Source organism: Miscanthus floridulus, chromosome 10 (genome assembly GCF_019320115.1).
Source record: "Miscanthus floridulus cultivar M001 chromosome 10, ASM1932011v1, whole genome shotgun sequence".
In the NCBI taxonomy this organism is placed as follows: Eukaryota; Viridiplantae; Streptophyta; class Magnoliopsida; order Poales; family Poaceae; genus Miscanthus; species Miscanthus floridulus.
This window is the reverse complement of record NC_089589.1, coordinates 44,603,388-44,629,052: the sequence shown is the minus strand read 5'-3', so window position 1 is coordinate 44,629,052 and position 25,665 is coordinate 44,603,388. Positions and strand designations below refer to the sequence as shown.

The window sequence follows — 25,665 nt, the reverse complement described above, 5'->3', positions numbered from 1 at the left end:
CGGCCGGCTCCTCGCCTCAGCCGCAGGTGGCGGGCGTGGTGGTGGCGGCGGGGGGGAGGAGCCGCGGGCGGACGGCGGTGGTTTTTTTTAATATATTTTTCAAAAAGTATTTGTTGAGTGTCTGTTTTAGCACTCGACAAAGTCTTTGCCGAGTGCCTGATAAAAAACACTCGGTAAAGAAACGTTTGCCGACTTTGTGTACGTTGAGTGCTGTTTGCCGAGTGCAACACTCTACAAAGGTTTTGCCGAGTGTTTTTTGGGCTTCGCCGTGAGCTGTGGACACACGGGAAACCTGGGCATTCCGGTAGTGCGGCACCTGCCAGCGGAGAAGCAGAGCATCTCCACCCACGCACCCTGGATCACTGCCCACATCTTATCATCCGCGTGCTCTCTTGCTCGAATCTTGAGCAGCTCCTCCTCTTTGGTCATAAGATTCCTATCCATGAGCTTCGTGAGCAGCTTTTGCTTCTTCGTCTCCTCTTCCAAGTGATCGTTGATCTCCTTGATGACCGCCTGTGCACTCCTAGAGAAATCGTCCAGCATTTGCTTTTTCTTCCTCTCCTCTTCTTTCTCGATCTCCTTCTCCTTCTCTTCCTCCATGGCCTTCGAGCTCATTTCCTCTGCCTCCTTTTGTCCCATCTTGATGAGCTCCACTGCCTTATTTTCCTCGTTCTTGATGAACTCCTGTGCTTTGTTCCCGTCGTATTCCAAGAGCTTCTCCTCCTCTCCCACCTGCTCGATGACCTCCTCAACCTTCTTGGTGAACTCCTTGACCGCTTCCACCGTCTTCTCCTCTTCCTTGATGAACTCCTCTGCCATCTTCTTGGCAGATTCCAAGAGGTTCGTAATCTTCTCCTCCTCCTTCGTTTGCTTCTTTTTTTTCTCCTCGCTGATGCACTTCTCAGCATCGCTGATGAAGTTCTTTGCCTCCATGATGAACTCCACTGCCATCTCCTTGAAAGTCTTCTTGCCTCCCTCAGTGAGAGTGAATTGGTCTGCCTTGTTGTTGTTATCGACGTCGTTGATGAGTTGGTCTGCCTTCTCATTGGCAGAACGCATGACCGCCCTTAATTTCCACTTCTCGATGAACTCCTTTTTCTTCTCCTTGGCAAATTCCTTCAGCTCGTTGGCGACCGCCCAGGCTTTGTGAACAACATTTTCCGAGCCGAGACCGATGGTGCTTTTCACCTTCTGGATCACCTTCCGCACCATCTCGTTCTCGGACCTTGGTGGAGGCGCTTTCTTCTCCGTCGGCTCTAGCTCCGCCTCCGCTAGCTCATCCTCTAACGGCGGCTTGAGCATCTTCCTGAGCTTGTGGTAGGTTGCCCTAAAGAGCTTGCTCCTGGCACTGGGGATCAGCATCTCCGGCTCGACGAACAGCAGGTACGCCATGTAGTTTGGACACCATCCTGCTGTGGCGGGTGGCGTCGTGGCCGGTGTCCACGTGGTCGAAGTAGCAGAACTCCGTGGTGAGGTGCCAGAGCAGGATGCTCTCATGGAAGGGCATCCGCAGGCTCTCCTCGATGGCCTTCCGAATCCGATCGCGGTCGCGGCATCCCTCCCTCTGCAGAGTCCACTGGCCGCGGCTGTCGTTGAACCGCCGGTAGGCTCCCACACCGTCGGTTGGAGTGCGTTCGCCAGCGGCATCGTCGCACTTTTACAAAGATTTTGATATGTAATCCTTCCACCCACCGGCGACGTGGTCGTAGACGAGCCTGGTCATGCCGACGGACGGCTGGGGCGGCGTCGTGCAGCAGAGCCGGTCCAGGAGGACCCTGGCTCCCAGCAGGCGGGCGAGCGCCCAGAACCACGGGTGCTTCTCGTTGCGGGCGAGGTAGCCGACGAGGTTGTACTAGGCGAGCTTGTCGTCGGGCCGCGGCAGGCCCGACGCCAGCACTAGGCACGCCGAGACGAACTCCAGCGCGGCGGTGCAGCCGAGCTGGACGTTGGTGACGACGACGTCGGCGCGGTCGTACGCGCTACGGTGCCTCCTCTGGAACAGCCCGATGACCATGAGCGTCACCAGCGCGACGGCGGCGCGCAGCAGGTCGTGCACGTCGGCCGACTCGGCTCTCGCGGAGCGCGGCGCCACGAGCCCCAGGTTCCGGAGCCGGATGGAGTAGGGGTCGCCGCGGTCCACGAAGAGGTGGTACGACTGGTCGGCCAAATCGTCCTCCACTGGCTGGGTCACCGGGTTGGCGACGGTCTCGGCTGCGGCCTGCACGTACTTCTCCTGCGAGTTGATGTCCTTCTCCTTCTCCTTCTTCCAGCCGTGAATCGGAGGAGTTCATGATGCTCGCCACCGTCGCGTTCTTGAGAGCCCATGGTTTCTCCAGGCACTTGAGGATCCCGGGGACGAAGAGCAGGATTGCTGCTCGCAGTAGGATCATGTCACCTGACCACCATGACTTGCGGAAAACGTAGATGGCGATGGTGATCAGGCACATGCATGCATAGGCAAATGTGAGTCATAAACCGTGTTCCACAAGGCACTATAATTAGGCGCTCGCCTAGGCGCGCTTAAACGCTTGTTGGAGGGGCACCGCCTCACCTAAGGGGGTAGGCGGAGGATAGGTGACATGCTTGCAGATCCTGAGCAGAGCTGCGTGAGGGATCGTAGTGACGGCTGGTGGCGGTGGAGGCGGCAAGCGCGGCTGTGAGGAGGCTAGCTATGGGTGCGACCATGAGGCAGGGGACTTCAGGTGGTGGCAGAGGTTGCAGGGATGTTGCGTGGCTGCGGCGGAGAAACAGGGACAGCGGGTCGGCGCGGACGGGACAGGAACGGTTAAGCCCCCCACCACCATCACAGATCACACTACTACTCCTTTAAGCGCAAAAAAATTCTCTGCATCACGTACACAGAGAGGACTGTGCAGCACGGTTTGGTTCCGCCAATCTCACTCACGTCCCGTCCCGTCCCGTCCTTCCGCCTGGTGATTTCGCTAATCACATGCTGGACAGAATCCTCTATGCATAAGTGAATTATCTAAATCCACTGGTTCAGAGAATTTCCCCCCCTTTAAGCTATGTTTTCGTCAAGAGTAAAAAGACGGAAGCTAATGAGTGAAGTTTATCCACTCTCATTGACCAGTACACTCAAACTATACTAAGCTAAAGCCTCCTTTGGCACGGCTTATCCAAAACGGCTTCACCGGTGAAGTCAAAGCCGGTGAAGCCAGAAAAACTGGTTTTTCTTGGCTTCTAGTTCATTTTAACCCCGGCTTACAAAACGGCTTCACGCTATAGTACCTCGATTTGCGCAAAATAGATAAAGCCGAAGCCGGCATAAGCCGTGCCAAAGAGACCCTAAGTAACCTCTTGCATTGGTACCATACCACCAGTAGCAGCACTCTAAAATACCTTTATTTACCCACTAGATATATATTTTGAGTAAAATATTAATTTGACTGAAAGATCGTCCTGGCCGCCGAGGTGCAGCAGCAGGATGGGCGCCCACAGCGTCTCCAGGTGGGCGCTGGCCGGCCGGGTTCGTGGCCAGCGCCTCCTCCTTGTGGCAGATGAAGAGGGTTGCCAGGGCGTAGATCGCCACGACGTCGCCGATGTCGCCGATGTCGCCGCCTTGGTAGTGGTAGGCCAGCCAGATGAGGGCCCTGAACCAGTGCGGGATGTCGAGCTTGCGGACGACGGCGGCGGCCACTACATCAGATATGATTTTCAGGAGCAGCTAATGGGCATTTGTAGAGGTGTAGAGGCGGTTCGGCCAGTCGCCCCTACCATATTGTCTCTATGAATCATGCATTTGTAGAGGCGGTTCCCAGACCGTCTCTACAAATCGATTTATAGGGGCGGCTGATAACACCAGGCGCCTCTACAAATCGATTTGTAGGTGCGGCTACAGTACTAACCGCCCCTACAGTGTATTTTTTCATCAAAAAAATTCAAATTACCAACACGTGCTCCCCCAAATCATTATGTGACGAGTAAAATATATGATCAAGTATCCTAGCAAACTTGACTGTAATATTGTGGCCCAAACAAGATTGTTTAGCCAAAAGTTTCTAAACATCTTCTATAGCACAAGAATCACAATAATAACAAACAGACTCATATTATGACAACAAAACATATATCTATATCACAAAAAGACCAAGCAAGCATGGTGCATTGAGCTATGTAGATGGCAGCAACTGCTAGCATAGACGGGCAGAACTAGAGCATCTCGTATTCGACAAGACTCAGCTCGATCATGAAGAAAGACAGGAGTTCGAGCTGTCCAGTAGTATAAAGATTTTGTCAGGGTTTATGTACTTGTATAGCAAACATATAGCTTACATGATTTATTGATCACAAAAACAGGAGTATGTATTAGTATCTTACCTTCTTCTCAGATTGTGCTGCCTTTAGAAACCTTCTCATGAAACAGTATGGAGTCGGCACCGACATATTGAAATTAAGTGTGTTCACTATCCTCCTCTCCTGCAGAGATTTCAATGTCAGTTATCTGTTTTTTTTGCACTAAAATCAACATGCAGCATATTTTTTACCATTTCAAGAATATCAGCCCTTGTGTAGGCGCGATCACAGATTAAGATCAGATCCTCAACCACCGATACGCTCACTTCTTCATACTTGCACGCGAGCAATATAGCAGTTACACCAACTATCTGAAGCTTCTTCCGCACCATAGTTTCACGTGCCAAGAATCTATCTATGATGTTCACAGTTACGAAAAGGGTCTCCTCCAACAGCTCTAATGTGTAGTGTACCTGCATTGAAAAAAGAAATAAAACGTGGAATTTTAAGGTCTTACAGAGCATATGAATAATACTAAATCGAAAGCTTTAGACGTTTGCTTAAAATCCCCACCTCTATCAGCCAGTCAATTAGAATGCCACGCATCTTCTCATTTATATCGGTTTGGCTTGACATGTAATTTGTAGGGACACAGCTTGCACCCTTTGTACAAGTGTTGCAATCAGATTACAAATGCCAACAACATGGTAATTGCAAATATCTTCAGGTTCAAGATCAGAGTTCTACCTTAGTTTTCCTGTAAAATCTGTAAATTTCATCTACATAGTCAACCACAGCCAGGGAGTTTCCTGCATCACAACTGTCAATATCGGGTGCTGCCTCCTCAATATCTTCCTTCTCGATCTCTTTCAGTTCAGAGCTCATCTGAAATGACTTGTATTAATGACAATTACCAAATAGACCAATCTATTATGCTTACCAAGGGCTAAGTAATGTCAATTTACCATTTCATCCATCTCCGACAGCATAGGCAAGGGAATGTCATCAGTCATTTTTGTGCTTTCCATATCTGCAGGTGTGTGGCAAACTTAATCTGATCGGAAATCACCTGAATGCACCAGATTTGGCATGCATGCCATGCTGAAACCCTTAATTCCAACTAACATGAAGCGGCAAGCAAAACCATTCTAGCATCTGTTCTAATTTGACAGTACTGAAACTAGTCTCAAAAGAACGAGTAGGAGGAGTTTCAGGTTTAACCACATCAACTCCAGAGTACATAGATTAAAATTTTTCAATTTTTCACCACTTGTTTGATCATAGTAGATATTAGATGAAGTGAAAGAGATATACAAGCAAAAGCTAAAACACTACCTAGAATCTTCCCTTCAACTATTGCAAGACTGAACACCAATCAAATTGGGAGATTCCTGATTGGAGAAAGACAGAAGCAAAACGCCAACTACGGAATTTACAAACAGACCCAACTAACAGTACATGAATGAATAGGATGATGTTTTTACAAGACCTAGACCCTACTGTGATATATCAGTAGCTGCAATACTCATTAGAGGTTGACAAACCAAACCATGTAACCTTAATCACAACAATTTATGCAGAGTTCATTCATGCAAGTACAAAGTAAACAGAGTTAGCCCACAGAGGAGATCATCATGTTGTACCAAGGTGTTGAGATGTTGTTCATTTAAATAAGTAATCCATCATTTGTTCTTTACACAACCTTTTTCTTGAGTTTATTATTATACATATATGCTTTTGCATGATAAATAAATGCTGTGAAGTATTCAAAGTAAAAAAGGATGAACTGTTAAAACTAACATATTTCTGGGGTTTGGCATGAACTGTTAAAACTAACAGCAAGCTAAATAATAGCAGTATATATCAATAGGTGAAAGTACAAGAGAAAGCAATCCATTTTGATTGGCAAGCCTGTATTATTTGGAACTCATTACAACAACACGTGAAATAATAGCAGTATAGATTTATACACTTAAAATTGGTAAGCATAATACATTTATACACTTAAAACTTGCAATTAGATCAGACCCAATTACATATAGCCAAATAGCTTAGTCGGACGGCATACCTGGGTGCTCCTGCAAATGTACGGCGCTGGGTGCTCCTGCTCGACTCGGTCGAATGCGCTGGGCGTTGGACAACAGTGCCGCCTGGACGAGCGACCGGCCACAGGTGTCCATGGCAAGCGCTGCTCAGGTGAGCTCCCACGGCACTAGAGCGCTCGACGCTCATAGTATTGCCTCCCCGTGACCCACATCGAGCTCATCCTCGCCGTCGCACCCGCTTGCCAGATCCAGGCTCGTCCTCGTCGGATCAGGCTTCTCCTCACCGAATCTGGTGGTGGCCACTCGGATCTAGGCTGGTCCTCGCCGAATTGAGCTCATCCTCACCGGATCTGGTGGTGGCCGCCACCATGTGCTTCATGCGGCCTCCAATAGCGCGCCGGAGGGGAGAAGGTGAAGGGGACCGCGCCACTAAGTCCCCCCACCGCTGGAGCTCGATGGGAGGCCACGGCACCGAGCTCCGCCATCGTGCCTCCGCTGGGGGGAGGGGACAGGGTCCCGCGCGCCGTCGGCGTAGGAGGAGGGGGACAGCCCCCCGCGCGACTACCGGCACTGGAGGAGGGCACCGAGCCCCACGCGACCGCCGGGAGACCGCGCCCCAGAACCCCTGCCACCCTAGGGTGCACCGCCGAGTGCCGCCGTGCAGAGAAGAGGGGGGTGCGACGTCGTGCGCCTCCGCTGGAGAGGGAGGTCCCGTCACCGCATGGGGGAGAGGGAGGGGCGTCGTGGGGGAGAGACGGAGGGGCTCGGAGGAGAGGGAGAGAGAGAGGGAATCGAGACAGAGAGAGAGGAGGGCAGTAGATATTTTGGATGCGTGACTTAACGACTGTACGTGGGGCATTTGTAGGGAAGGCTCAATCACCAGTCGCCCCTACAAATAGAAACACCGGGGGCGGCTGATGAGTGAGCCGCCCCTACAAATCCTACCCATTTGTAGGGGTGGCTCGTATCACCAGCCTCCCTTGCTGTTTCATTTGTAGGGACGGCTGGTCTCGTGGATCCTGAGCACGTCACTGTAGGGGCGGCTCCATCACCAGCCGCTCCTAAAAAAAAATTGTCCCGTTGCTACAAACCGTTTTTCACGTAGTGGGCAAAGAGGAAGTACTGGAAGAAGAGGCTGGCCAGGACGAGTAGCCACAGCTGCCAGTCCTCCCACCATTGCACGGCTGCTGAGAAGCTCATGGCCTCTCAAACTCGCTCTCAACTCTCTTGTGCTGTTTGCCGTTTCGATCGGGACATTGATGCCTATTATTTAGCTGCATTCCTCCCCTCTCTATACTACTAGGTGGAATTGGATGACGGCTTCTCTCACATGTGCTCCGTGCGAGGTCCGAGCTAGCTAGCTGTGCTTGCCGTGTTGTGCTACTTCTTCTTGAGTGCATGTGCCGCTCTTTTGTAAGATGTACATGCCTCTATTTTTTTTTTTAACAAGACTTGTTTTTTTTTCAACTCAAGGCATCAGCCCAGCTTTTATAAACAAAGAAACTTAACTAGGCATTTGATGTGGACATTCACCGCCGGTTTTGGACCACCTCCAATCATTTTCTGATTTTGAAGGTCAGAATCGGCAGTGAAGAGTCATCACTGCCGGTTCTGTGAAAACCGACATTGATGAAGCTGGCAGTGAATGTCGAATCTGTAGTAGTGAGCACTAGTAGAGAAACGACTTTTGATCCACTTCGAAATTTGACTTTAGTCCAGGTATTTTTCGTGCCCGAGCCTAGAGAAACCTTTAGTCCCGGTTGGTAGCTCCAACCGAGACTAAAGGTCCCTGCCCAACGGCTACTGCGGCAGGCTTTTACTGCATGGGACCTTTAGTCTCAGTTGGAGCTACCAACCGGGACTAAAGGTTAACTTTTACTCCCGGTTGGTCCCTCCAACCGGGAGTAAAAGTCTACTCCCGGCTGGAGACTCCGTCCGGGACTAGAAAGGGACCTTTAGTCCTGATTGCTGTCTCCAACAGTTTATGTTGAACGTGGGACTTCCAAAATTTTCCTTGGCAAAAATTTTACCGCCTCCAACAGTTTCTCTCTCCTCTTCTTCATCCTTATCTTCTCAACATCCTCATGCCAGTGCTGCATCTCATCCTCTCTTCAGTCTTCACTCTCTCTCTTCAATCTCCAATCCACCGGATCTCCTTTTCCAAGTTGTGCGCCATTGTGCGAGCCGAGCTGCGATGACGGCTGCACGCCGGCTTGCGGCGCACCGGCCGTGCGGCGGTGGCGTCACGCGGGCCTAGGAGCTGCGTCTCCAGCGAGTTCATGGCGCAAGCTCTTGCGGCAGCGGCACTCTAGGTGTAGTGGATCTGGCTATTTTCGGCCAGGTGATGTGCGCTGTGGTCGCTCTCACGGAGTCCATGCATGCAGCGCTTGCGGAAAGTCAGGAAGACAAAGCCCCATGGAGCCTTGAAGTCGTGCTTGGATAAGTGAGGTGAGTACACCAGTAAAATTCCTAATCTTGTTGGCCAAAACTTTGAAACTTTGTCAGAGTAATGTATTTTTTCTTTATATTCTTGTTGCGGTTGCATGAATGAATGAAACATTTAATGGGAAGAACAAGAAAGATTATTCATTTTTTATGGGGAGATTGGTTAATTCTTTGCGCTAATCCTTCTATGCAGATTGGTCAATTCTTTGTGCGGGGGATGCATCAATGGATTCCGGCTGCAGCGATGAACTCGCAACCCACAGTGTGTTTGCTAGTAGTTGTTCGCATGGCCAGCGACGGTTTTTGGAAGTCCGGGTTGGTAATACCAAAACGAATCATCAATTGAAAATAGAAACAAAAAAAAGAAAAAAAAATCTTTAGTCCCGGTTGGTAATACCAACCGAGACTAAAGGGCCGGCCCACGTGGCCAGACCAGGAGGCCTCTTTAGCCCCGGTTGGTATTACCAACCGGGACCAAAGGTGGTGGACCTTTAGTCCCGGGCGAGAAACCGGGACTAAAGGAGGGACCTTTTAGTCCCGGATTCATGCTCCTTGTTGGAAAACCGGGACTGAAGGTGTTTTCCAACCGGGAGTACAACTTTTTTCTGTACTAGTGGAGGTAGCTGGGGAAATTTCCAGAGGAAAGGCATCATTTGCCCAACACATAAGCAAGTATCTACATAAGGAGCATGCATGTTTAAGTTTTTGAAACTTTTGTAATGGTGTGATGCTTTTATATTTATTCTTGTACATCATGTCATATGCATGATGGTTTATATTATGACACGTACAAGCACTCTCAATGCATGCACTGACGTAAAGGATTATAACTATTATTAATTGGACCTTGAATTGGACAGTAATTTAAGGAGGCGTACATTGGATGACTTGCTACTATACGGCTTCTAGTTTAATTTTTTCTTAATTTAAACTTCTCTCAATTTGACCAAGTTTATATAGAAAAATACATTAACATCTACAATACCAATCAATTGCACTACAAACTCATATTCAATGGTGGATAAAGTGAAATTAATTTGATGTTTGTAGAAACTGGTACACTAATTTGTGAAAGTTAGAGGACTTTGGTTTTACTACAAAACTTAAAAAAACATGTAACCGAAACAGAGAGAGTATGTAGTTTTTAGAAGTCCCCTCAGTCATATTAGACTGGGGTTAACTAGTTAACAATCTACGGGGCTTCTTTTTGGTGGTTACGCTACTTTTACATACTTGAAAAATAGTACAACCATGGTGATTGCATTTTCTAACTACTTGCAATGTAAAACTCGTTAGTTCTAGAAAGAATTTGGCAAATCACTCCTTATATGTACTTCTCCAAGAACAAATTAAGATTAGTGCGTGGCACAAGAAAAAAGAGAACAAAGTTTAGTGTACCATACCAAATGGACAAATGTGGAGTGCGTCAAATATGATGATAATCAAGAAGCTTGGTATGGTTATTAACATTGTTACACTGCTGATTTTTATAGTTGTTGTAATGGCATCATTTGTATATGACTAACTTGGGTCTTTTGTCTTCTATATATAATACTCTCATGGTCCTTTCCACCCGTTCGCGTGCCCTTAAACCCGGCTTGATCCGTTTATTTTTTCATCCGGAACAGTGTTTTTCTCTCACAAATTCCTCCAGCATTCCTCCAAACCATCCAGATTCCTCCAGAATTCAGACAAGCGAACAGCGAATCTTCCTGCCATGTGATTAACTAAACATGATTATTATATTTTGATTGCGCCAGCTAGCCCACAGGCTTGCCATGTGGACTCACTCCGGTCTCATAAAAACAAAAAGTCTGTTCGCTGGTTGGTTTCTGGGCTGATAAGACTAGCTGGTGCTGGTTTATTATGAATGAAAAATACTATGGCCCCGTTCGCTGGTCTGAAACTTGGCTGAAAACACTGTTCTGGCTGAATTGTTGTGAGAGAAAAACACTGTTCTGGCTGAAAAAAGAAGCCGAACAAGCCATTTTTAAGACAAGTGAACGGGGCCTATTAGCTGACTGATAAGCTCTAACTGAAACCAACCAAAAACATATTGAAAGAGAGGAAAACCAATCACAATCTGCAACGTTCGTCGATGTAACGTCCGTGACTGAGCAGAGTTGTAGCCTCTCTAGGTCGCCACAGCACTTGCAAATTAAATAGCTCTCGTGCATGTGCTGCATGCGCGCCGCATCCATCGGTTCGGTGCTACAGATACCGCCCAAGTGTGAACAGTCCTGACAAACAAAACAAAGCTATCCCTGAGTAGGAGGGTGTTTGAATCCAGTGACTAAAATTTAGAAGATGTCAAATAAGGATGTTGTATGGGGGGTTCGGATACTAATAAAAAAAGAAATTACATAATCCATCGGTACTTTAATAGATGAATTTTTAAACCTAATTAATCCGTCATTAGCACATGTTTATGGTAGCACCACATTGTCAAATCATGGACTAATTAGGCTTAAAAGATTCGGCTCGTAAATTAGTTGCAAGTTGTACAATTAGTTTCATAGTTAGTCTATATTTAATACTCTATACATGTGTCCAAACATTTTATGGAACAGCGACTAAAATTTAGAATGAGGAACCAAACACCCACTAAAGATACGCACAACTGACCACCTAAGGTATATCTGGGCACAAAGGCCTTGGCACGCATCGAACCTTCCACAAATCCTTAAACAAACAAGTACTGTACCAAAATAAATATTGTTCTCGCTTCTCAAGAAGTCAAACGCTTTTCACTTTGACTATATATAAGAAAATATTAATATTTACATTACATAATTTATTGGTGTTTTGGACCGGCAGGCCCTCAACCAACTAGTAAAAATATACTGCGTGCTCCTAATTCCGGATGGTGATGCAAAGAGACACAAGGTTTATACTGTTTCAGGCAAGAGGTGCCCTACGTCCAGTCTGAGAGATCGATCTTGTATTCCTTGCACCGAAGTGCTTGTAGTAGGGGGTTACAAGCAGGGTGAGAGAGGGAGCTAGTCTCAAGTCTCTGCGTGGAGTGGTGTGAATTGCTTGAGATGTTGATCTCAGGCAGCGGGGAAGCGTGCGTGTTACAGAGTGTCGCTTGCGCGTGAGTGAGTGAGTTTGTCTGTCCGTGTTCGTGCTTGTTCGTCTCTCCTCTAAAAACGGCCCCGGTCTCTCCCTTTTATAGTTGAAGGGGGGGGGGGCAGGGGTGATCCATAGGGTTGCTACGTAGCGTCGTGCGAACAAAGGCGGCATGTCCGAGCCCTATAGCCTGTCACTATGGCGGCATGGTTGATGGAGTGGTCATGTCCTTAATGCACTGGTGCAACGCGCCGGTCACACCCGATCCTGTGCGACGTGGGAGCTCCAGTGATAGCTTGACGCAGGGCATGGCGGACGATGTGCCGGTTGCTGTGCGTTGACAGTGTGAAGAGCCGAGGCTCAGTTGGTGCCAAGGCCGAGCCATCGTGGGGGCTCAGCGGGCGCGAATCCCGAGGCTGCCGAGACCCTGAAGTGGATTGTCGAAGCTTGGAGGGAGCAGTTGGTCCTGTACGCTGATTCCGAGGCTATAGTGACCCGGACCTGACTCCCCACGTCGCGTTGTTCCTGAAGCAGGGGTTTAGGTAGCACAGTACCGAGCGCAGCGGTCGGTAACCCCTACCCCGTCCCGTCCCAGACGGCCTGGTGTTGATGCGACTTCCCGTCTCGTCGTCCACTCCATTGTGTCGAGCCGTCATCCGGCTGACATCGCGGGAGTGATTGGTCGTGTCAGTTGGACGTGACGGTTTGTCAGGGAAATCGATCGAGGCGGAGGCGACGGGGCTGTTGCCGAGCCGGCCTCGAGCCGGACGGAGAATTGATACCGCGTCCGAGGCCTCACGCGCGGGGCCTCGAGCGAGACGGAGAATTGATGCCCCGTCCGAGGCCTTACGCGTGGGGTCTCGAGCGAGACGGAGAATTGATGCCCCGTCCGAGGCCTGACGCGTGGGGCCTCGAGCGAGACGGAGAATCGGTTTCCTGTCCGAGGCCTTTCGTGCGAGGCCTCGAGCGAGGCGGAGAGTCGGTAGGCCATCCGAGGCCTTTCGTGCGAGGCCTCGAGTGAGGCGGAGAGCCGGTAGCCTCGGACAAGGCCAGGGATTAGCCAATAGTTGTGTCTTAGCTTTGATTTTGACAGGGTCTAAGCGATTTTTTCGGTTTTCGCTTTGGGACCCCTTTTTACAGTACCCGACATAATTAGTATCACTAGATAAATCGTTGAATCTACTTCATAATAAACTTATTTAAAAATACAAATGTTACAAATATTTTCTATAAACCTGCTCAAACTAGAAAGAATTTGATCGACACGGATACCATAGCAATATTTATTTTGGAACGGATGGAGTAGTTAATTAAATGTTAGTATATTGTTTTTTTATTGCGCCAGCCCACATGCTTGCCATGTGCAGTTGTGCACAGGGCGCTCCATAGCAGTGGAAGTCATCCTACATAAACCAAACGTCCAAACCCTTTTGTTTGCTTATTTGTACGACTAGCTCCAGTCCTTTTGTTAATGCACATCCGTCCACTCTTGTCACATTATTTTTACGACGACTAACTCCAGTCCTTTTGTTTTCTCTATAAAATTTGTTTCATGGTCGATGGGATCCACTCAGTACGTGCTCGACCGGAAGGACAACTTGAGACTATCCCAATCAGAGTGATAATAACGACAAGCAAGTTGGAGATAAATAAATATTAGAAATGGCTAAAATTATGTCCCTACACCCTTACCTACAGTTGTCGTACCATTATACTTTATGACTAGCTTGCTTCAGTCCTCTCATTTCACACTTCTATCGAGTGGAATTGATAGTTTCTAAGAGAGAGAGTGTATATATATATATATATATATATATATATATATATATATATATATATATATATATATATATATATATATATATATATATATATATATATATATATATATATACCCAGCACCGCCACCGTACATGCTATCAGACCCACCCTTTCGTTCAGCCTCCCAGGCCCAGCCCAGCCTTTTTTTTTTCCTTGCCGAGCTCCTGGCCAGCCGCCCACGTTATTTTGCAGTTGTTTCCAATCCGCATCTGAACCGCACCTAATCCAGCCGGCACTGGCGCTGCCCCCGCCCCTCGCCTCACCGGTTTGGTGTTTCGGATCTCGGCGGCGGCAGCTCTCAGCGCCAGCTCCTCCTCCAGCACCTTCTCGCCATCGCCCTCGCCCGCGAGCGGATCAGGCGTCGCGGCGAGGCGGACCGCGGACGTGGCCCCGAAGGAGCAGGAGGTGTCTTGCCCTTCCGGCGACGATCGCTGCTGCTGGCAACAACCATCGCGTCAGTTGCACTCGCGCTTCCGCTCTACCTCGTCCTCGTCCTACCCGAGGCTACGCCTGCGCAGTCCTACGCCGCCGACCCGGACACCGTCGTCGAGGTGAGCGGCCTCGCCTTTGCACCTCCTCATCTGTGTTTTAATTTTTGTGTTTGTGCGGGATTTGGAAGTGTTGCTCGTTTCGGATTGGGGAACGGTGGACTTCGTGCTTAACTGATTTCCTCACCACCGTCGTGCTTAGTAAATTGGACGGGTGATATGACTGTTTAGCCCATTTGTGGATAGATAACCTATGGGTCAGTGATCAAGTTGACGCATGAGAGGACCAAGTTTTTGCTGCATTCACGATGTGCCCTATGGATTTTGCAGCAGCCAGCAGTCGGTCACCAGCTTCCCCAATGTCGACGACGCCAATAGCTATTGGGATGTTTGTCTCCTACTATTGACTCATCAAATCAATATGATCATTTGCATACCATCTGGAGCCTTATTATATCCGTTCTTTTTCTTCAAGAGAGCAGCAGCTCCATTGCATTCAAATTCTAGCATTCATGTTATATAGAGTTTTTTCATCACTTAGCCACGGCCAGCTGTTGCTCTTTCAGCTCTCTGTATGGTAGAATGCTTTTGTGCACTTGACACATGTGTTGACTTATTATGTATTATTTATGCTTGTTGATAAATTTGCTCAGTCTATTGAACTAAAAGATTTGATCTTGCAAATTTCATCTGGCTAATTACAATGTTTTTTTTGCAACAAAAGATTCGTGGCTTGAAATGTGATTTGTGGCTTCAATAGGTTTCTATACACGCAAGGTATCTTTGTTTCTTGGTTTCTAGTACATGTTAATAGCATGTCCTTTAACTATGATATTTAATTTTTCTCCCAACATGATTTTTCTATATTAAGTTTCAGCTCCCTCTCCCGTCCACTCGGTCTCCTTCCCTCCCTCTGCCGGCACCGCCCGTCGCTCCCTCTCCGTACCACCGCTGCTGCGCCGCTGGCCATCTATCCGCCGTGCCTCCCGCCACGCCGTCCCACAGCGCTGTGCCACCGAACACACACGTTGATTGCCGAGCTTGCATCATTTTGGATGGAGCCGCCCGGTCCCTCAGGTTTCCTTTACCCTCCTTATTCATGCATCTCGCTTTGATGCCCCATTAAGGTATTGTCAAATTTGCTTGACTATTTAGATTCTCTGATATGGTTACTATTTGTTAAAGAATGATTAATGTGTTTCCATTTCATTTTTTATTTTCCTTTTTATTTTAGTTTTGGTAAGCATTATGCAGATATAATTCTTGAACATCCTGTTGAACTTCACTAATTCATTATGCGATGATCTAATTGGTTTCTTACAACCATACACATTGATTCAGCTTTGCATTGTGTTTTTTAGATCATACACGTATGTTTTTACTTATGGCGTGATTATAGTTTCATAAATCAATTCTATTTATTCTGCATTTGCAGAGGATGCCCATGCCGGAAAAGGCCCTGGTTCGTCAACTAAAAGGTTCTTTTTATCATTTCCCCATTATGTTTTACTTATCTTATTTTAGACATTCACATTGAGTCAGCATTTGCAACTACATTGTTATGTGGATTGAGTTTGTAATTTTAAGTTGTAGACTATATGAGTGCAGTATTCTAATTAGATTCTGACTCAATGTCTTCAGATTCCGGTTGGAGCTAGTTGATAAGATGCCTGACAACCCAAAAAGGCTTGTATTTGAGAGCACTCAACAACGGTCAGTACATGCTTTTTTTTTATTTTAGTGGCCTTTTTCATGTGTTGTACCTGCTTTTTTCTGTACGATGATGCTAATGTGATCATTGACCATTTAGGTATGAGGTCCCTTTGCGACAAGACGAGAGATTACCCTCCTCTCCTGGTACAACCTCTGCATCACCTCCACCAAATAGAGTTGCAAAGGGAATGGATGTACTATAATTTTAATCTGTTGCAATATGGAGTTAGTATTTTACAAATGACTAGATAATATTACATATATTCATTTACAGCTTATCTAATCTTGTTTATGATTTTTTTATTTATATTTATATGATCTGATGTATGTACACATAATTAGAGAATAATTTAATATTCATGGATTTTAAATTTTGCTATCTTGAATTTCCATTATTCTTTTCATTCCACTTCAGCTTGTCCTTGTGTTAATTAACACTTTTCATCTTGTTCTGAAAGCTCACAAGATTTTTCTATTCTTTAAAATCATCTACCTTTGTTGTTTATTATTTTCCTTGTCTGGTCCTTTTGGTATTCTGATGCAAGGCATTCCCCTTCTAAGACCCCTGCGGTAGCACCTACTTCCCGTGACCACTCTCAGAGAAGGTATTGTTTTCTTACAATCTTGTGTACCAAATTTCCCACCAATCATAATCGTCCGAGGCATATCAGTGTACTCTTCCAATTTGTATATTCTGTACTAACATCCTACACAAAAATCTCCTTCTATCTCCTATTTAACCATACCCCTGGTTTTATTTTTTTCCCAAAAGTTCATGGATCATTTTTTTCTATTTGTTTGTAGGACTCATGCTGCTCAGCGTACTGTGGATAGGGTCCCGTGTAACCTTAAGAGGGTGGTTTTTGAGAGTTCGCAGGAGAGGTTCATATGTGTTTCAATTTATTATAATTCTATTTATTTCCGAGAATCACCGATTAATGTTAATTCTTAGTCTGTTGTTAAAGTTTATCTGTTCGTGGCCTTTTTTTAGGTTTGAGCATCATATTCGACCGGAGCATGTGTTGCCTTCTGCAGCTGGTCACGACAGTGATGACGACGACTTCATGCCCATTCCCAACACCCGTTCATCCTCACACATCGACAAATCTAAGGATGTTGGTCCGAGGAAAACTAGGCAAACACGAGCAGGATTGTCGACCGGTGCATGTACAGAGGTGTATACCATTTATTTACTTCTGCACTTTCTTTTCATAAGAGTTATCATTCTAAAGCTCCTCTTCGTATGTACCACTAGTTTGTTTTTTCCTTCAATATACCACAAATCTACTATCATGTCTTTGTTGCCAAATCTCTACTTTTCTATATCTGTTTTGCTTTCTACTACCCCTACAAAAAAAATTTCAACTACACTACCCCTGCATTAGTTTATCATTCCTACATCCCTTTCCCCAATTATTAGTTTTTTTTAGAAATCTGTCTTCTTCTCGACTACCCATGCATCAGTTTATCATTTCTACAGTGCTTCTCAGAATTCTGAGTCTCTTCTTTTTTATCCATTCTTGTCCTTACCATTTCTAAAATTCTTGTTATTTGTCCTAGGCAAGACAAAGGAAAAAGAGAGCTACCAGCCGTTCTTCCATTGTAAATGTTCGGTGTAATCCCAGAGATGTTATTTTCACCACTAACTTGTTGAACCCACAGCAATATGCTGCTATTGAAGCTGATGGGTTTGGTCATTTGCTGAGAATGAAGATCGATGCTCTAGAGAACAAGAATCTGCTAACCTGGCTATTAGACCACACTGACCCTGATCGTATGCTAATTAGGATTGGTGCAGGCAAGGTCCTTCCAATCACGCCACAAATAATTAGCATGGTTCTTGGTTTGCCTATACGTAGTGAAACCTTCAAGCAATACTCATGGAAGGAAGGTATCATATTTCGCTAGCAGCTTATCTCTGATCTTAACCAAAGTCTCACTGAAGATTGTGACATACATATATCAAACCTGCAACAAGAGATCTTAAAGGGAAATGTGAACCCCTTCATGAAGAGATGCTTCTTCATGATACTTTGCAACAGGTTTCTACTTCCCAGCAGCAGTAACACCATTGGTTCAGTTGACATCAAGAGGACAATGGATCACCAACTGTTCGGAGTTGTTGACTGGTCCCAAGCTGTATTCAATGATCTCCAGATAGCTGCTTGCAGCTGGCACGATCGTGACAAAAATCAACTCACTCAAAACATATATGGCTGTGCCATTTTCCTGCTAGTAAATTTCTTTTCATCCATCCATCTTTTTATTTATTTTTTTCAGCTTTCCTACCACCTAACAATGTATGGTTGTGCCAATTTTTTTCACCCCTTCTTTTTTGTCAACAGGTATACTATCTCGACAACATTGACCACCCTGTCTCATTGGTGGACCGGACTTCGACTCCACGCCTCACCTTTTATGATAATGCTCTAATAGATCGCTTAACTGTTGCTGATACAACTATAACCACTCAGGGTGCACATGCTTTTGGTGTCCAACCTGTGAGTCAGCTATCTTATTTGTTATATTCCTTTTCTTTTTTACAACCATATTATTAAGAAGCTTGTTTTCTTCACTTCAATGCTATCTCTAACAGTTCAAGCCATGGAGTACCACCTGCTATGCTGCTGCAGATGTCCGTGGTGCTCCCTGTCATAACATAAATGTTCCTGCGGCAGTAATACCCAATTTAGACATCCCACGCCTCCTGGATTTGTTATTTGAGCCGCTAGATGATCTGACTGGCTCGCATAGAGACAGAGTACGGGGTTTCTTTTTTGAGTTTGATCACACACTCTCTCAGAACAAAAGGTCCATTGAGAATTCTATTGCAAACATTGTGAGAGCCCAGTTTCGGTTAGCTGATCAATGTCGTCCATTCATTCATGAACTCGTGGCATCACAAACCTGGGACACCAACATTCCAGGTGACACTTCTAGGACAATGCATACACGCAACGATCATGGTACCCGTCAATCAGCCCATTGTACCCCGCCTTCAATGCCAGGCAAACTCTTGCTTTAGTTGATAGATTTGTTATCTCACCCTGTGTCTTATTGCTACGTATCAAATATAGTCACACAATTTTTCCATTTATGCCCAGGTCATGAGATTTATTCTCATGGTAGCTTTGTTTCTGCTGGTACTTTACTTTGGAGTCAGATTGATGAACAATCACCCGTTCGCAACACTCCAGGTATTGTCTACTTCCCCGATTGCATGCTTTTTTATCTCCATTCTTTGCTATTTCTATTTGTTTTGTTATGTCATTTTCGTTATGTTTCATGTCTTCTACATTTGTAGGTCCTAGTTCATTTAACCCCACTTCACCGACAGGCCCATTTGGCTCCCCTGTTCATTGTGTAGTTTCACCCCTCACATTTCTGAGGACTTACCTCGTCCATCAACTGCACCGTTGTACACCTCTTCAAAAGATGTTTCTGGTGCACCCCTCATAGTTTGTTTTTCCTCATATTTTCGACTATTGTTCCATTGTGCTAACTGCATCACTTTTTACTATCCTTTATTATGATTTCTCTTGACTGATACTTCAGTTTTCTCACATGCTCCTAACTCTTTTCCCACCTCAGGTATGTCCACGGCCTCCTTTTCATGTTTACAATTTAGTTCTTACAGCAAACTGAAATTATATATTTTATTTCCTTTTCGTCCACACAGGTTCCTTCATTGTCACAAATGATCCTACTGTTCATCCTAACAGTCCAGTTCACACTCCGATTATGGCTCCAGTTCGAAGCACCACCTCGGAAAACGGCAGCCCAACACCTTCTCCACACGGTTACCATGCTTTTCTTTTTGTTTCATAGTTTTTCCCTCAATTTTATGTCTGCTATTTTTCATCCTATGTACTTTCAGCCTATGGGTTCGATTATTCCCCACTTTTTCTGTCAACAATGGACCGATCAGGCCATCAACAATCATCGTCTATTGTGACCAGGCGTACAGATGTTAGTCCATCTAACGTTATTCCAAAACTCATTCCACCCTTATTTTTAAATTAACAACTAAATTACATTTATACAGCATCTATCATTTCCTTAGTTTCAATATTCCTGAGGTGGCATCTGTTTCTAATTTCCTGATTTTTCTCTTATTGGTAGACTGAGTTGGTACAAAATGATCCTCCTTTACATAGAGGCCGAATTATTCATGTAAGTGCACCTATCTGTTAATTCAATAACATTAGTTTTGTATACATGCTTGTGTTTTTGGCACCATCTTGTATGCTGCTAGATAACATTTTACTGCCACAAGTCACTGGTTTTCTGATTCATCTGAAAAGGGATACCTTTTGTCTTGTATTTAGTGCACAGTCATTTTCATTGACATGTCAATGTCGACAGCACCCTTCGTTTGATTCTGAACTTGTACAACAATTTTCTAATACTATTCTACTGTTTTTATTTGAACATTCAATTATTTGTCCACCATACCTTATTTCATTTTCCTATTTGTTATTCAGTTAGTCATGGATGTCTCAATTCCAATTTCAATGTCAGCCCCTCTTTTGATTTTTAACATGCACACTATTATTTCATTGCTATTTTACTGACTTAGCTTCTTGTTCTCTCAATAAATCTAAAGTCTTTTATTTCAAGTTTTATATTATACTGATCAAGAATCTTATCTTATCTTTTTTTTCTTCTTTTAGCCACAAGGCTTCTCTTATACTGAAACTATTCCTACTTCATCTGCCTCCCACCATTCCCGTTCTGAGCATAACTCTCCTTATGCTCCTGAACTTCCTGAAGCATGCAGTAACAAAACAATCGGAAAAGACACCACTTCTGCATTAAAGTGGCCGATTCTAGATGATCTGCCTATGTTCAAGTTTCCTGGAAAGAGACTAACCAAGAAGCCATCCAAATTTTATTCACCCTTCAAGCATGGCATTTTGTCTCGTCCTCCACCCAATTTACAGTTTTCTTTGCGTATGCATGCCTTCCTTTGTGCAGATGACTCTCCATTGAAAAGGTTCATTCTGATTTCATTTTCAAGCTTTTATTCTTTTCCTTCCATACTCCAGAATGCTTATTGAATTCCATTCAGGAAAACTTTGATGCACTTTGGGACAGAGTCATTGACTGGCCGAGATATTACACTTTCCTTTGGTATTGGGAAATTCATAGACCCTGTGTTCATGGATGCATTTGTCAAATGCATAGCTGAAGATGACTTTAATGTTCGTCCTGAATGCCATGGGTTCAGAATATTCCTACAACCTCTTGTCTCGGTACGTCTCCCTCATTTTTCAAACTAATCATTTCAAATTTTATTTTTTGATTACAACATTGATAACAATCCAATCATACTGTACAGGATATTCTTAAGTCAGACTCCTTCAGTATTCACAAAACTCAGCCTCAGTGCAGCCAGGAAATTGTACTAGAAACTATCAAGCGATGCCTCCCCACGACTGACTTACAAAAGGCAAAGATGGTATGTGTATCACGAGTACATTTTTTTTCTTTCTTGCTTTCATCCCAGTAGTATACTGCTAAAATCGTATTTCTTTTGTATACACATCTTGCAGATATTTCTTCCGGTTTCTCATCTTAGTCACTGGTCTGTATATTGTATCAATCTTGGCCAATCCCGTGTCGATGTCCTAGACTCAATGAACTATACTTCTAACAATGAGGTCACATGGGATACATATCATTCACCTATGGGCCAAATACTCATGGAACGCCTTTGTGCTGCACTATCTTTAGCTGCACCCCGCAAATTCCCCCAATTTGCAAACTGGAGACGTGTACCAATTCGGGTTCCATTTCAAAATAATATATGCGACTCTGGCATATTCTCCATGAAGTTTATTGAGTTCTATGACGGTGAGGGCCATGGTTCTCTGCAAACTACTATAGATCCGGTACGAATCCTTTTTCTTCTTAATATATCCCTCATTTTATTTTTTGTTCTATCTAACCTTTTTTCCTTGCAGGATCGATCAAAGGAGATGAGGGCAGAAATGCTACAATATCTAGCCTTTCATACTGCCAACAAAGTCCATGCTCCTCCTGAGCTTCTTCAATTCCGTATTGGAGAGTTCCATCCTTCTTTCCATCCTCTCTTTTATTAGTGGAAGGCAGCTTTATTCCTGAAGATGCTCGTCATTGTAATCCTTCACAGCCTCAAGGTCCACTCCCAGAATGTGCATTTATTTTGTCCAACATCACTTTTCCAAGAAGAGAAGTTCATCCGCAACTAATTCCAAGCCTGGTTGGGCAGCAGCAGATAAGGAGATCAAGACGACCAAGGTGGCAAGTGAAGAAGCAACAGGAAACTCTAAGGATGAAGCCAAGTTATTTTAGATGCAACAAAATTAGCTGGTCACACTTTTGGACACTGCATTACACTATGTAGCTTTTGAGCAAGGCATTGAGTAGTTCTGTCTTGCCTTTTTGTTCATATCAGCAGCTTTTGTAAATTTAGAAGCATCAAAACAATATACATGCTATGTTGTGCTTATCAGGTTTGATGCATCAAAAAAAAATGGATGGAATCCTGTTTAATTGTAATCCATTCAGCTAATACAGAGGCTAGGAGAACTTATTTATCCTCTTTTCTCACTCTTTGTTTTTTATGCAGATCTCAGGCGCTCGCCATCAAAGCATCCTCCATCTACTCCCCATGATTACTCACATAGGTAGTTTCTTCTACTTCTACTGATTTGTTTGTGTGCTTAATTATGGTTGAAGATTTACAAGAGTATAAATATTGCATTTGATTCCTTTGGAAATTAACTTCTTTTTCTGCCTTGCTAATTTTCCAATTTTACACATTTAGTTTATGGCGGCTGTAGCTTCGAAACCATTAACACTAGTTATTTCTGATTTTTGTTATTTTAGTTAGCTTTCCACCAGTATGAGACGTCTTCTTCTTCTGCACTCCATCAGCAACAGTGGCATGCCGATAGCATGAAAATGGTATGCTGGACAATGCTCTACACTTTTTTGGACTTATCACTATCTCCACCAGTCATAAATTTTGTATTGTTTTTATGATTTATCTATCTTGATCTATGTATGCACTTGTTCATATTATAGATTTAAGGTTTCTTACTGTTAATCATTGTGGTGTTCTTTTGACAATTGCATGTCTGAGCACCTGATGCTCATATGCTCTTGAATCCCAAAGCTGATAATTGTTGTTTAAAATTACAGGTTTATTAGCTATTTGGCAGTTGAATCTTACTCAAATTGGTGTATGTTGAATTATTGAATTATATGAAGGCCCTGCTAGCTTGCTATGGTCGACCGCTTTTTAGTAGTAGGTACCATATTCATTCGGCACCAAATCATAGCTTTCGACTGTTGCCACTCATGCATTTACTTATATCTGCTTATGGCTATTGCAAGTGTAGTATCTCTCACAAACTGAAACAATTTATCAGACTGCTAGCTTCTAGTGGCACCAAGCAACAATGGATCATGGATAGTACTTTCAGCTGCACAAGTAATACATCAACTAATAATGTCTGGAGCTGAAATAATGACACCATCAAAGAAGTTGACACTCCATCAAAGAAGTTGCAGCAACTTCTACTGTTATTAACTGTTGTCATCCCCAGAACATGGGCAGCACAACATTGCTTTAGGAAACCTATACCTTGCACACACTGCCCACAATTCCCACTACACTCTCGCTGCCTTTCTTCCTGACTGAGCACATGGAGTCTCCACTCTGCTATCAGTTATCACCGTCTTGTGTAACACCTGACAGAGCACCTCTCAACCAAGTTGAAAGACGGCCATGGTGTAGGCTGTAACTCAGCATCACAACTCTTCGACCTTAGTTCGTCAGGTGTCGGCCATGGTTGGTTTTGTTTGACTCCCTGCACCCATGATGGCCACAAGGACATGCCACTAGATTCAAAGATAATACATTACCACCCAGCCCTAGCTCATTTAGGACTATGCAGGATAGAATATGATTGGGCATTATCAGCATAACAGATAGCATATGCTTCTTGCTGCATCCATTGAAATTTAGGAAAACAAAAAGGCCACTGAAAAGCTAGGGAAAAATTGCATCAAGAGTGAACAATTGGCCCTTATCCTGAATTAAAACTAGAAAATGATCCATATTAGCACCTGAAATCTCATGCATAAGGATTGGCCACATGAAGATTTGCACCATGCTTCCGCTACTCTGCCTGGACAGTACAAGTGGACAAGGCCATGGAGACTTGTACTGCACAGCAACCCAACCTAAATAGAATGGCGACCAGAAACCAAAACAAAGCTGTGTGGAGGCCCCAAGCATAGTATTCACTGAGAGTGATGTCTTCCCGTGCACAGGGGCTGCATAACCACATAAAAATGTCAAAGGGATCACCCTGGATCTCAAACAACATAAATGGCGACCATGGCGCCTTGGCAACCATTTGGTCTTGTTCATGCCTTTTTATAAGCACTCTGTAACGTCTTGTTCGCACTCGCGCTGCTTCCACAGGCCCATGGAAGGAAATGATGGATTTATACAAAGATGGAAAGGTGTGTTGTTTAATTGAATAATATATTTTTGTATGGTGCAATTTGTCTCATTTAATTTAGCTTTGGCGAGGATCATGGTAAATTGGGTGTTGTCAACTTTGATATGTTTAATACATGCAGGATTTGGAATTACCATTACAAATGAAACGTAGACCAGCATGGTTTGAGAAGATGCAAGCAGCAGCAGCATATGGGACTTCGACACTCAGCAGGGAAGAAAAAGAAGATATGGCTGCAAGGTTTCCCACCGATGAGGAGCAGTACGATGAGACGCATTGGTACAATCGGGCTTGGCATGATGTATGGGATGAAGATGTGTGGGGCTTGTGCGCTATATGCGGATTTCAACACCATGATCCAAAAAATTGTCCATCTCGATTGAAGATGCGGCAGGAGCTAGATGGAACGTTGGATGAGAAGTGGAAAGCGTGTCATTGTGTTGCTTTGAATTTAGTTGCATAATTAAATGAGAACAACTGGAAGGTTGTTGATGCCTTTCATTTTTTTTGAAATGAAAATGCATATTATGAAATTGTGTTTCAAATAACAAAGAAATTTCGTCTCTAATGTGAGTAAGTGGATTGAAAATGTATATGGGTGTCATGATGAAAGTGTTGATGAAGCTGGCCTAGTTTAAAACTTAGGCACAATATGAACAATAACAATTTTCTATTAAATCATTCTGGTAACTTGACAGTATATATTTGATCCATGTAATGTCGGTTGCATAGAAACGACTTGTCTATTCTTATGACATGAGGTGTTGTACACATGAAGATATGAAGATTTTTTGAATTACATTTTTGTATGTTGGGTTATTCGTGAGTTGATGCATGTATGGAAGCGCATGTATGCATGTGCAAAAAAGTTGCCGGTTTCATATTCCCAGTTCAGTTGAGCTCCAGGCTTGTACTCCAGCTTTTAATCGGACGAATCTATAAACTACTTGACGCCTACACTGGTCATGCGGAGTGGGGTGTGCGGAGGCCACATGTTGCGCACGATCATGGCTACAAGCTTGTTATGTACTTGGCGTAGTTAGCGGCACCAAAAAAAAAGACATGATAAAAATGAATGGTTGCATGAACTGTTACATTCGGAACAATATAAGTGCATCAAAACATACAAAAATGACTAAATTCATGTGCTCCTCTTTACAAATAATGAAAAAAAATTCTATTGCCCAAGACAAGAATGATAACATTTGATGGTAGTGTGGAACCAACGTGAGCATGGTAAACAAACAAACAATTCACTACTCAGCTTATTTGAATATAATGCATAAATCAATAATGCTAAACAACAAATGA

At 44.4% G+C, this 25,665-nt stretch overlaps 1 protein-coding gene and 3 pseudogenes across 1 annotated transcript; 2 read left to right on the top strand and 2 right to left on the bottom strand.

The window, feature by feature from the left end:
- Nucleotides 1-231: 231 nt before the first annotated feature.
- On the bottom strand, nucleotides 232-7,499 carry LOC136488523 (uncharacterized; annotated as a pseudogene).
- Nucleotides 4,066-6,434, bottom strand: LOC136487192 (cyclin-B2-2-like; annotated as a pseudogene).
- Nucleotides 7,500-13,820: 6,321 nt separating the features above from the next.
- LOC136486553 (uncharacterized) lies at nucleotides 13,821-19,425 on the top strand (annotated as a pseudogene).
- LOC136486554 (uncharacterized) lies at nucleotides 19,163-24,894 on the top strand. The gene is made up of 13 exons (XM_066483468.1): nucleotides 19,163-19,279; nucleotides 19,391-19,426; nucleotides 19,515-19,634; nucleotides 19,713-19,804; nucleotides 19,958-20,008; nucleotides 20,509-20,831; nucleotides 20,907-21,090; nucleotides 21,177-21,296; nucleotides 21,391-21,729; nucleotides 21,802-22,506; nucleotides 22,709-22,786; nucleotides 24,315-24,355; nucleotides 24,476-24,894. Exons 3-10 carry the CDS (start codon nucleotides 19,577-19,579, stop codon nucleotides 21,937-21,939), a joined length of 1,305 nt encoding a protein of 434 aa, XP_066339565.1. The 5' UTR covers nucleotides 19,163-19,279; nucleotides 19,391-19,426; nucleotides 19,515-19,576; the 3' UTR covers nucleotides 21,940-22,506; nucleotides 22,709-22,786; nucleotides 24,315-24,355; nucleotides 24,476-24,894.
- Nucleotides 24,895-25,665: the final 771 nt, after the last annotated feature.